We start from the raw sequence: 12,346 nt of genomic DNA on the forward strand, positions 1-12,346 counted from the left end.
TTTTATTATTGAACGAACATTCTGCCAGAATGCGACGTGCATCCTAGGCAGTGTGCTGGGAGAGGGCAAAGACAAGAGAAGAGTCTCACTCCCATGTACAGCCAAGCTGATCGCACACACGTGTTCTCAACACACAGGACACACGATGGCCAAAGTCATCTTGGAAAGGGAAGAGATTTCAGACCGTTGATGAGAATCAGGAAAATATACCAGGGCAGCTCCTGGCGACTGGGAGAACTGTGTGAGGTCCCAAGGTGCCCACTTGGAAGGGGGCTGAGGTGTCCTTGTCCCATGTACCATGTTTCTTGCATCTTCTTCAGTAAATGTCTCTATTTTGCACACTGCACGGCTGGATACTTTTCCGGACAGATCTCATTCCCAGCCACGTGCCATCCCGAACATCGGCTTATAACATTTCCATCGCCTCAAAAGTGACCTCACACCCTTCAGCTATACCCCCCAGGCCCTGCCCATCATCCCCCACCCCAGCCCCAAGCAGCCAGAAATCTACTTTCCATCTCTATGGATTTGCCTATTGGGACACCTCACACAAATGAAATCCTGTGACACATGGTCTTTGGGTCCGGCTTCCTCCACTTGGCACAAAGTTTTTGAGGTTCTTCCACATGGTCGTGTGCCACCGGTCGACAGGTCAGTCCTTTTTGTTCCCCAACGATCTTCCATGGGTGGCAACACCACCCAAGACCGCGTGTAAAGCATGCGCCTGCCACCTTTGTTTACCTGTTCATCAACGGATGGGCTCATTTCTGCTCTTTGGCTACTATGTATAACGCCATTAGGAACATTTGTGTACACGTTTTTCTGTGGGCATGTATTTTAATTTTTCTTGTATAGAGACCCAGGAGTGGACTAGCTGGGTTGTATAGCAACTCTGTTTTTTTAAACTTTTTAAAAAAGATTTTATTTATTTATTTTTAGAGAGGGAAGGGAGGGAGAAAGAGAGAGAGAGAAACATCAATGTGCGGTTGCTGGGGGCTGTGGCCTGCAACCCAGGCATGTGCCCTGACTGGGAATCGAACCTGCGATGCTTTGGTTCACAGCCCAAGCTCAATCCACTGAGCTACGCCAGCCAGGAGGTTGTAGGAGTTTTTTATATATTTTACAAACAAGTCCCCTATGATTTGCAAATATTTCCTCCCCCTCTGTGGGTTATCGTTCTGTTATCTTGATGGTGTCCTTTGCGCACTGAAACGGACCTTCGAAGGCGGACGAGGCCGAGAGACCAAAGCAGAAGGCTGAGAAAGAATCAAACAGAGACTTCACTAGGAGAGCTTACTGAGAGCAGCAGTCTCAGACAGCAGCCGGAGGAGGAGTCTCCACCTCTGAAAGAGGATGGGAGCTTGAAATGCATAGCTTTCGGGAATACAGGAGGCTCGTAGCCAAGCTGTACGCGCTTGCCCAGGGCCGTCTGTTTCAGGTCCCCGCACAGCGTGATGGGCCTGCTTGTCTGCGTGAGAACATTGCTTTCAGGTGACATGGGTGCAAGTTGCTCTGCGAAAATGCTAAACTCTTAAGGACAGGTATGTCCTCTACCTCTGATGTGGAAGAATAAAACAGGGTTTTTTAAGGTTTTTTAAAAGATTTTATTTATTTATTTCTAGAGAGGGAAGGGAAGGAGAAAGAGAGAGAGAGACAGAAACAGCAATGTGCGGTTGCTGGGGGCCGTGGCCTGCAACCCAGGCATGTGCCCTGACTGGGAATCGAACCTGCGATGCTTTGGTTTGCCCGAGCTCAATCCACTGAGCTATGCCAGCCAGGGCTGTTTGTTTTTTTAACAAAAGAAAAATTGGTATCCTTTCAATGTTTGGTGCAATTCAGCAGTGAAGCCATCTGGGCCTGAGCTTTTCTTTGTGGGTAGTTTTGAATAGTACCTACAAAAAAAATCACTTTGTTGTAAATCTATTCAGATGATGTATTTTTTTCTTGAGTCAGTTTCAGTAGTTCATCTTTCTAGGAATGTGTCCATTTCATCTACCATATCCGATGGACAGGTGCACATTGTTCACAGCAATCCTCTCACTCCTATAGGATCTCTGGTAGCGTCTCCACTTTTGTTTCTCGTTCTCTTTCTCGGTCAGTTTGGTGAAAGGTCGTCAATGTTGTTGATCTTTTCAAAGAACTAACTAGTTTTTGGTTTTCCTGATTTTCTCTATTGTTCCTCTATTCCCTATTTCATTAATTTCTGCTCTATTATTTCTTCCCTTCGGCTTGCTCTAGATGTAGTTTGTGTTTTTATTTTTTCAGTGTCTTAAGGTGCAAGGCTGGGTTGATTTGAAATTTTTCCTTTTTATTTTTTATCTCCATTGTATTTTTTCCCATTACCATTTAGTCCCCTTACACCCCCATCCCTTCCTTTTTAATATGTCTTTTCAGCCATAAATTTCTCTCCAAGCACTGCTTTCGTGGCATCCCGTACGTTTTATGTTGTGTATTCATTTTCATTCATCTCAAAGTATTTTCTAATTTCCCTTGTGCTTTCTTCTATGACCTATTGGTTATCTAAGAACATATTGTTTTATTTCCACATATTTGTAAATGTTCCAGGGCATGGTATTGTTGAGTGAGTGGCTGGACCCCTTGAGTGTATCTACCGCCCAGCACCAACCCCCCACACAGTGTGGTCTGCTACTGTTCCTCGGGGGCTGCGGACTGGAGCGTGCCTCGTCACCCTAGTGTGACAGTGATTTCCACAGGTCTCCTCCCTGGCCGCACCCAGCTCTTAAACTACACTCCTTATTGGCTGATTATACATATTTACATTTATATTTCAACAATGCCCTGGAAAATAAAGTGCTCCACAGACTGATCCAATCACACTGAGGCTTCTTTGAAGGGACAGATTCAAGGTCAGCACTTGAGGTTTGTTCTGACCCTGAGAGCGCCCCTCCTGGCTGTCTCCTTCCCGGTCTGTCTCTAGCAAACGATCGCAGCTCTGGCTGTACCCCCAACGAGGCCGTCACTCCCCTGCCGACTGTCTCTCACTGCAACCTTCGTCTCGGAGACCACCCTCATGCCCGCACTTCCCTTGCAAACGCAGTCAGTTCCTTTGGGGAGACAGCCAAAGCCCTCTGTTCTGGAGCCTTTCACTCCCCTCTGGGGCCAACACTCAGGCCACGGCTCTGTCCCGGGTTTTAGGGCAGGAGACGGCGGTGCACCTTTGGGTGACATGCCTACTGCAGAAGGTGAATGAATGCCCTCTGCTTCCTCACCTCCCATTTGTTCCTTAAGAGCCAGCCCGAGCTGCTCAGTGCCCTTCCTCTGCGTCCTTTTGTACCTGACAGTGGCCTTGTGCCTGACAGCGGCCTTGGGACACCTTTATTCACAGCAGCGTGAGCCCGTGTCTCCTCGCACCTGGCGGTGTCAGCTGCCCCTTCCTGACGGTGACGCTCTCTCGGGCGGGACCCGCGTCCCTCGTCCCACAGGCCGCGCTCAGGGCAGGCGCTCTGAACGCCCTGAGCTTTAAAGGTGAGCTTCCTAACAGGGAGAGCGTGCAGTTGGGCGGCCGGGAGGGGAAGACTATCATTCTACTTTTCAGAGCATCAGCTGAGCAGGGAGGTAAGAGCGCCGCCGTCTGCCGTCAGAGCTGGTGCCCGGTGCTTGGAGGAGCCGACCCCCAACCAGCCCCCTTTCAGACTCGCACGGGTGACTTCCAACATCTCCGAACCAGCCACCCCCTGGCCACCTGCTGGAAAAAAATAAAAAATAAAACAGGACTCTCCGGGTTGTCCCTTCAGAGGAAACCTTTATTGTAACATAAAATACACTATTTGGTGATTTCCGCAAGTAAAGCTGTACACAATACTTTTCTGGTAGCCATAGACCAATCTGCCTCAGCACTAAAATATGCATCTGAAATGATTTCACAAAGTTTTAAGAAGGAAAATTATAAAAAGTATACTTCCACTTTACGTTATATTAACTTTGTCCCCCCCCCCCCCGCCCCGGCCCCCCACAAAACCCTGCACAGAGCACACGAGGAGCCGGCCACGCGGATGACGTGCGCGTGCCCGGGGCGGGGGAGAGGCGGGGCGGCCACGGCTTCCCAGGACCTCCCCTGGTTCGCGCGCAAGGGGAGCAGAGGGAAAGTAGAACGCAGATAGCGAGCACACCTTTGGGTCGGAGACCTCTCCCGCAGATGGGCGCAGCCTCAGGAAAGCTGAGGACGAATCGGCAACTACGCAAGCACGGGAACCCCACACGCGGCACCTGTCCCTGGCGCCCCACGGCCCGCTGTCCAGGCAGAGCCCCGCGCGCGGCATGCGCTAAGGCCGGGACCACCGCAGATCTGAAAGCGCTCGGTCCCTGTGCCCCCGCCTGCCCCCGCCGGGCCAACCGGGCAGCGCTCAGAGACAGGTGTTGGGCAGCCTGAGTGACGGGCAGGCGAGGGCTCCTCCGGCCCGGGTCCGAGCACAGCTAGGCCTCCTTTCTGCCGCCCCCCGCGCACCTATCCTCGCAGGTGGCGCTTTGATCTAACGTTGAGGGGCGCGGTACCTAAGGGGCTCAGCAGCATCCCACATCAATGCTGGTGTCCGCGGAAGGCTCAGCCGGCTCCTCCGAGGCAGAGGGAGTCTACTGCCCGGCATAGAAAAATAAATCAGTGTATGAAACCAGGCCAGGGCAAACAGCAGCTTTTAAAAAGTTATCTTCCAATAAATAATTTACTACAGAGGAATATTCTCCTTTAACATCAAAACACTGATAAGTTCAGAAGTTACTTTTGTAAAAAAAATATGTTTATTTACTCACATGTATAAAAATAAGGTTTTTAGGGCCATTCTCTCCTGGGTGTGGTCATGTCCTCCTTTTGGAGAGGGGGCGAGGCGTGACCTTGGAGGGCCTAACCCAAAAGATACACCTGCTCCCTTCTCTTCCCACCTGCCTGCCGCAGCCCGCTCCGTCCTTCCGGGGTGAAGCTACAGAAGAAACTGCGGACGCGGTTGTGCTGAGGCTTTCAGCCGCCTGTCTGCAGCTCACCGCACGTCTAGCACACCTGCCGGCTGCACCCCCTGCCCCGAATCACCGGTGCCTGCCACCCAGCACCCTGCGCCGGGCGGGCCACGACGCCTGCTGGCCACGCCGGCCCTGGGTTCACACCAGACTCCCGCCGCCCATGCCCGGAGACCGCGTGGGTGAGCAGTGAAAGGACATAAGGTGATCTGGGTATGCGTGGCACAGGACCGGACACGGGAAGGAAGAATTTTGATGTCCAATTAGGGTGGGAAGGACAACACAAGAAGTCTTGATTTAGAAACAGAAACGCCATTCGACATTTGCAAGAAGCTGTTATCAGTCAGCCTTCCTCCGCGCGGAGGAAGGCCAGGCAAGACTGGACGGCAGCTTCCCCGGGCGACAGGGGGACATTCTCAGTGCCTGCAAGCCAGGGCTGGGCATTCCACTCCGGCCGCAACACCAAGGACTGCAGCACCGTGAGCTCCGGGTACGTGACCCTCTCTTCTTCCCTCCGGTTCACCAGACGTGCCTGCACACGTGCGCACACAGAGGGACTGAGCGAGAGGAGGGCGGGGGGGGGGGGACAGCAAGGGAGGGGAGGAGGGGCGGAGAGAACATTAAGACGGGTTAAGTGTTACTGAAAAAGCCACCACCCATCCGAAGACCCCTGACTCTCCTTGCCCCGACGACAGTCCTCCCGTGCGGCCCCCTTTCCCGCCCCTGCCCAGGAAAGCGGGGTGGGGGGAGAGGGGAGGGAGGACGGACTTTCCTCCTCAAAAGGCAGTTTCTACATTTCAGCAGAAGAGCAGAGACCATCGTGGTTATATAACAATTGCTTGGCAGACACAGTGACGAAGACTCGCTACAGAGGAGGTGCTTCCTCCTCCCTTTGTCCTTCCCTTACTTGAACAGCCACATGTCAACGTTCAGCCGCCCTCGAGACACGTGGCCGAGTCCCAGGGTCCACGGGACCGGCTGCCCTTTCGTACAAGGTTAAAACCACCACAGCCTTCGTCTGTGGCCCCAGTGCCGCAGCTGAACCCGGGACAGCAAGGGGGAGGGACACCACAATGTACAAACGCGCACACACACGCACACACACACACACACACACAAACACAAACACTCCCTTCACTGGTGTCACCATGCACAGAAACGCTAAAGTCACGACTAGTATTAACACTTCACATTATGAGTATTGTTTCCAAAGAGAAGCCATTCATGGAATTAAAACATCCACAGGAGTGACTCCTCTGGCAAGGACGCAGACGCTGAAGGCAGAGCTGTGAGGTCACGACTGTGCGTGAGGGATCCACTGAGTGTCCATGGGTCGCCCTAGGAGTTCCTCCACGCGGCGTGCCACGTCCATTGTGTCGTCCAGATCGAAGTCTCCATCCGTGTCAAGGACAGGGTCCGGGCTTGGGAGAGAAAGAAAAGAGATGAAGGGCCCTGGCTGGTGTGGCTCCGAGGGTTGAGCACTGGCCTGAGAACCAAAGGGTTGCTGGTTCGATTCCCAGTCAGGGCACATGCCTGGGTTGAGGGCCAGGTCCCCAGTAGGGGGCACAGAAGAGGCAGCCACACACTGATGCTTCTCTCCCTCTCTTTCTCCCTGCTTTCCCCTCTCCTTAAAAATAAATAAAATCTTAAAAAAAAGAAAAAAAGGGAGCTGAAGGAGAAGGGAACGGCTGCCAGAGGCCAACGACGAGGAGCGAGACCGGCCCTAGCCCCACGCCCCGCCAGGTGAGCAGCCCAAGGCTGCCTGTACACGCGGCCTAGGCCTCACGGGAAAAGAACCACTTCCGGTCTCGACACTTGGTAGTCGGGTCCTTCACTAGCCGGACAGAGAGACTCAGACTAAAATACCCAGCCTCCGCTAACCACTGTGCACACCTGGAACTAATACAAAATAACACTGAACCTAAACTGCCCCCCCCACCCACCACCAAACTAACAAACGTTTTCTGATCAAATCTCTCCCTCCCACTTGGGCACACGGCAGAGCCTGGCCTGGGCTGGGGGGTCTCAGACCCAGAGGAGCTCTGCGTTCCCTGGCCCGCCAGCCCCCCTGGGGTCCAGCCTCAGGCCTACTGCCCAGTCCCCCCCCCCGCGCCCCCCCCCCCCCGGCAAGCCCCGTAAGAACACGACCTACTTCTGTGGGTTGTACATGTTGTAATGCGCCTGGGGACACACAGCGGGGGAGGGGGCCTGGTCCATGTAGGTGGCGCTGCCCCCGGCAGAGTCTGCGGACGTCACAAACCTGCGGGAGGAGGCAGAGCAGAGCCTCAGTGGCCTCGGGGCGGCAGCTGGTCTGGGGAGGGGCCCCGGGGGCACCTGAGTGTCTTTCTCGGGTGTGGGAGGACCAAGCGCCCACAGGGGTTCCAGCTGCAGGAGTGGGGCCCTGGGGACTGGCCTCGTGGCGACCAAGCCCAGTCCCTCCGCAGGGCAGAGCCAGGTTTTAGGGGGAAGGGAGCGCTGGGCCCTTGACTGGGAGGAGGGGGGGTGGTGAGGGGTGAGGACAGCCAGCGGAGGAGAGAGGCGGCAGGAGACCGGGCCGGACCCCGGACACTTACTCAGGGACCACTTGCTTGATCTGTGGCTTCACGTATCCGTCCACTGCTTTAGCTGCCGAGGGGGGAATGGGGATGAGAACCAGAGTTCACAGATGGAATAAAAACGAAATCTCACGCATGAATCACATCTTTCCTTAGGATAGGGTACCGCCGCCTCATTTTATCTTGGGATCTAGAACGAGCTCTTCCCACTGCAGCCTGTCAGGGCGACCTGGCAGAGAACAGTCTCAACACTAACACCGCAGGGGAAGCGGTAACTCCCGCTGGCTTGGATGCGCTCGCAAATTCTTCAAACTGTGGAAAATATGTACTTCAACTCAAATCGAAACCGAGCATTAGCTGCATGCTGATTGTAAAAAGAAAAACGGTCTTTAAAAAGCTCAGCCACAGATGCAGGAGGGCGGGACTTGCTCTGTGGGGACACGATGAGGAATGGCAGGAGGGGCGAGGATCCCCAGTCACAGACGGGAGGGCCGAGGCAGCCACGATCAGAACACCCCCCCACGTGGCTGGCGTAGCTCAGTGGATTGAGTGCGGGCTGTGAACCAAAGTGTCACAGGTTCGATTCCCAGTCAGGGTACATGCCTGGGTTGCAGGCCATGACCCCCAGCAACCGCACATTGATGTTTCTCTCTCTCTCTCTCTTTCCTCTCTAAAAATAAATTTAAAAATCTTAAAAAACATCCCCCAAAGAAAGGGGCTGTCTCGGGAAGAACTGGTTCCTTTTCGCTGGAGGTTTTCAAGCGGAAGGTGTGCACACACTTCTCAGGGGTCGCCTAGAAATATCTAAGCATCAGAGAGGAATGAATCGGACCTGCTGACCCCAGAAGTTGCTCTGAGGATCTACGCTTACGAGAGGGACTGTCACGCAGGTGCCCGCAAGCTCTCTGGGGCCCCTGCGGCCTCTGCGTCTGGGGTCGCCTGACTCCAGTGGGCCCCAGCCCACGCCTCGTGGCTGGCTGAAGCGCTGGCGTGGGTCTCCAAGCACCACAGCACCCCGCCGGGGCGGGGCTGGCCAGGGGAGGAACCCGGTGGTGACCTGGTCAGCCACGGGTGCAGCGTTGTAAAAGGCTGACCGTGGAAACCCAGTTCAGGAGGTGGCGGGGATGTGGTCGTGTGAGTGCAGCCTTGTTTTCCGGGACTGGGGGCGGGGCACGGGGGTAGGTTCAGCCCCAACTCTGGTGGACTTGGGAAGACCCCGTGGCGGCCGGCAGGGCGGGGCAGCCCGAGACGGTGGCTGGCGCACTGCTTGGCACCCTAACCTGCTGCTCGAAAACGTCAGCGGCTGCCTTGTAACATCGCATGCTTTTTGGGCTTTACGGTCTATGGAGAATTTTACAGGTTGGCAGGAAAGATAAAAACCAAAGAAATGCTGTAAAAAAAATAGGACTTGAAAATCTAGATGAGCTGCGCTAACAAAAAGCAGCGACAGATATAATCCAAAACAGCCTATAGATCTAGAACATTGCGGCTCATCCCCCCACCTGGAAAGAGACCGGCCCCGCTGGGGCGGGGGGGGGCCCGGCACCCAGGGAACGGGGCGGGGGGGCAGACCGGGCCCTGCAGCCCCGCTACTGGGCCCCGTAAACTAAACCTTCAGCAAAGTAAACCTTGCACAGTAAAAGAACAATGACACACTGAGAAAAACATTTGCTATATATAATAAAGGGTTTATTTACTATAAAACCTATTTACACGTCGTTAAGAAAAAAACGAAACTGCGAAAGAAAGATACGAGGAACACGAACGCACTTCATGGGAAAACACACAGATGGCCCACAGTGCAGAGGCTAAAAAAATACGCGTCTGGTGCTAGACCCCCTGAGCTCGAAGCCCGGCTTGGCCTCTTCCTAGCTGTGTGACCTTGGGCAAATGATTTACCTCTCTGTGCCTCAGTTCCTCCTATGTAAAAGGGGGTACATTGAATAGTACCTACTTCACCACGGACCCGTTTCGAGGAGCAAATGAGACACTAAATAAAAATACACTCAGGAAAGGAGTTGCCACGTAAGTAAGCGTTCAACAGAATGTCAGCTGCTACTATTATCCTATTATTATTATTATTATTGTTATCATCATCAGATGAAAGGGTGTTTTGGCCTCACCTAGAATCAAAGAAACGGGAATGGGGACTGAGATGTCACTTTGCGCCGATCGGACGGCCAAGCCTGAGACGGGCGTACCGTCTGTGGCGGTGAGGGTGGGGGGGGAGGAGCGGACTCCGCGGACGCCCGCGGGCCAGAGCGGACGCCGCTTTCTGGAGCGGAGCTCCGCCAGGACGTGCCTACGTGCTTCGAAAAGCGTGCGCCCTCTGACACAGATTGTGCCTCAGGCATTTGTCCTCGGGAAACTGAACGCAAGGCGAGGACCGGGTCATCTCCGTGTGAATCATGACAAGAGAAGCTGTGACCTAACCTGTGAGTGCTTCAAGTAAAGCGCTGGGACCACGTCCCGCGGAATCACCCTACAGCGGAATTCTGTGCAGCCGTTCAAACGCTGCTGAAGACTGTGTGTCCTGACCTGTAGCTCTATGATATACTTTTAAGTAAAAATATAAAATATAAAAATAGGGTGCTAGCGGAGGGTCACACTGGGCTGCGAGCTGCTGCAGAGGCGTCTCGGGGGGTCAGCAACGGGGCAGAAGACACTGCGGCCAAAACTGAGAGCTGCCAGACCGCCCCTTTCGACCACCGCCCCCATAGCCCGAACCAGACAGGGAACTGTTGAGTGCCGGCTGACGGCCCGGACCCCCCACTGTGGGAGGCCGGGGCTGCTGAAGGGGGCGGTGTCTCCACGTGCAAAGGGCACCCGCGTGTGCACAAGTCCCCTCGCCCCTCCGCCTGCGCATCAGCCTGGGATGACCGCCGGGCAGAAGGCAGGTTTCCTGGGAAGGTCTGGACAGGCTGCACTGTACTGTCCTCTGCCCTCCATCCTTCTCCCAGGGAGCTGAAGGGGGGGCCTGGGCACCTCCCACCCTAGGACCCTGACTCATGGCCTAACTAACAGTACATGCTCGCGGGGAAAGAAGTCGGATCCCAGCAGCTGACGTGTGGCGGGAGCCCACACGCTGCGGCCCCTCCCTCCTCCGCTCCGCCCTGGGTCTCCCACTCCCGCTGCTCAGCCCGCTCCGGCCTCCGACCTTCTTGAGGGTTTTCAAACCTGGCGACCTCATTTCCACCTCAGAGCTCCTGCCCTTGTGCTCTCAGCCTAGCCTAGAACATTCTCTCTCCGGACCTTTAGACAGAGCTTCCTCACTTCGTTCAGATCTATGCCGATGCCGCCCCTCGGGGACACCTCCCGGACCACCCTCGAAGCCGAGACAGAAACGTGGTTGGTGCGTTCGGGAGCCCCGAGCGGGGTCCGGGCGGCCAGAGCCGGGTGGGCAGGGGAATGAGGTGGAGGCCATGGCAGCGCGGCAGAGGGGTGCCCCCAGCTCCCCCCACCCCCGTGGCCTCTCCGTTCCTCGAACCGCGCTTCTGTGTCCTCACGGGACCCGTCAGTACGCACGTGTACTTATTGCCTCACTTCCTTATCATCTTCCTCCCGCCGGCAGGTTTCCCCCTCCACGCGGGAAGTGCTTCCTAAGCATCTGCTGGCTGGCTGGCTGAATGCAGAATATGCATCTACACAGACTGGGGAAACGCCCACTGAATCATTACCGTGGTTAATCTCCCCTTGAGAGGTGCTGCGTGACGCACAGTTTTCTATACTTCTCTGGAAACTTGACAATAAGTTCATAATACTTTTAACACTCAGAAAACAAAAGCATCTCTGTTTTGAAAGACAAAATTTTACCTTCCTAACTTTGTATGACCTAAGCTTGTGTTAAAAGCAATCAGTTCCCTTCAGTTTGGTACCTGGGGTTAGTGGCAGGCGTGTTGTCTGTGTGGCGGAAGGATACAGCCTGGGATTTGCATCTGCCCTGGATGATGCTCAGACAGCGACAACTGTGTGCCAACTGTGTAGATTTTCATGCAACACAGACAGACACACACACACAGAAAACTAAAACAGAGCCAGAACACAACACGACCACAGCAGAACGCGAACACTGTTACCAGTGGCAGGCTCGCACGGGACCGGCGTGTAGTACTTGGAGTACACTTCGTCTTTTGGCCGGTCGGGGAACACGTAGATGAGGTAATTCAGGTCCCCCAGGCGGTCGGCCAGGGAGCGGATGGAGAAGTCTCTAGTGGTAAAAGGCATCAGGTTCCAAAACATTCTTTCCTCTAGAGCAATAAATACAACAGTTATATTCTAAACATGATTTCTGAACAGGAAATCTTAGCACCCAAATATACTACAAATTAAACATCTTCATTCAAATTGCACCAATAAAAATCTCCGCTTCAAAACAACCACAGGTTAGAGATCAGTAGTTGTTTTTAAAAGCGGCAGCGGGTGGGGAGCTGGTAATGCACATGCCGCTTCCCTGGAGACCCAGCGATCTCCCTTAGGTAGGTTCAAGTTCAAATGGTGTTCTGTCTTTTTCTGGAGGACACTTCTCATTGCCTCCCCGATTCCCTGCACAACAGTATGTGGGAGAGAAAGCACGGCCACAGCCAGAGGACTGGCGGGCACTACGAAGTGGCACTAACCCTGGAAGTCACAACAACAAACACGACGAGACTCGAAAGCTACTCATGTTACTGCGAGGGTCAGAGGAAAGAACTAACGTTCTTGCATGAAAGCCACCAAGGACGACAGCATGTCGCCCTGTGTTAGTATAAATGATTAATTACAACAGCATGTTATTCCTAGGCTAACGATTCCAGTTTCTTCCTCACTGGGCTAAGCTCGAGGCT

At 54.2% G+C, this 12,346-nt stretch overlaps 1 protein-coding gene across 4 annotated transcripts in view; it reads right to left on the reverse strand.

Annotated features, from left to right (window-relative positions):
• Window positions 1-4,456: 4,456 nt before the first annotated feature.
• STAT5B (signal transducer and activator of transcription 5B) overlaps window positions 4,457-12,346 on the reverse strand; it is a 59,276-nt gene continuing 51,386 nt past the window's right edge. For all 4 annotated transcript variants that reach the window (XM_045836098.1, XM_045836099.1, XM_045836100.1 and 1 more), the window contains 4 exons: window positions 11,600-11,770; window positions 7,542-7,593; window positions 7,121-7,228; window positions 4,457-6,389 (listed from right to left, as the gene is read on the reverse strand). In XM_045836098.1, coding sequence (XP_045692054.1) covers window positions 6,263-6,389; window positions 7,121-7,228; window positions 7,542-7,593; window positions 11,600-11,770 — 458 coding nt within the window. In that variant the 3' untranslated portion in view covers window positions 4,457-6,262. The remainder of the gene's footprint in view (window positions 6,390-7,120; window positions 7,229-7,541; window positions 7,594-11,599; window positions 11,771-12,346) is intronic.

Source organism: Phyllostomus hastatus, unplaced genomic scaffold (genome assembly GCF_019186645.2).
Source record: "Phyllostomus hastatus isolate PE091 unplaced genomic scaffold, TTU_PhHast_1.1 phas_contig_210, whole genome shotgun sequence".
Classification (NCBI taxonomy): Eukaryota; Metazoa; Chordata; class Mammalia; order Chiroptera; family Phyllostomidae; genus Phyllostomus; species Phyllostomus hastatus.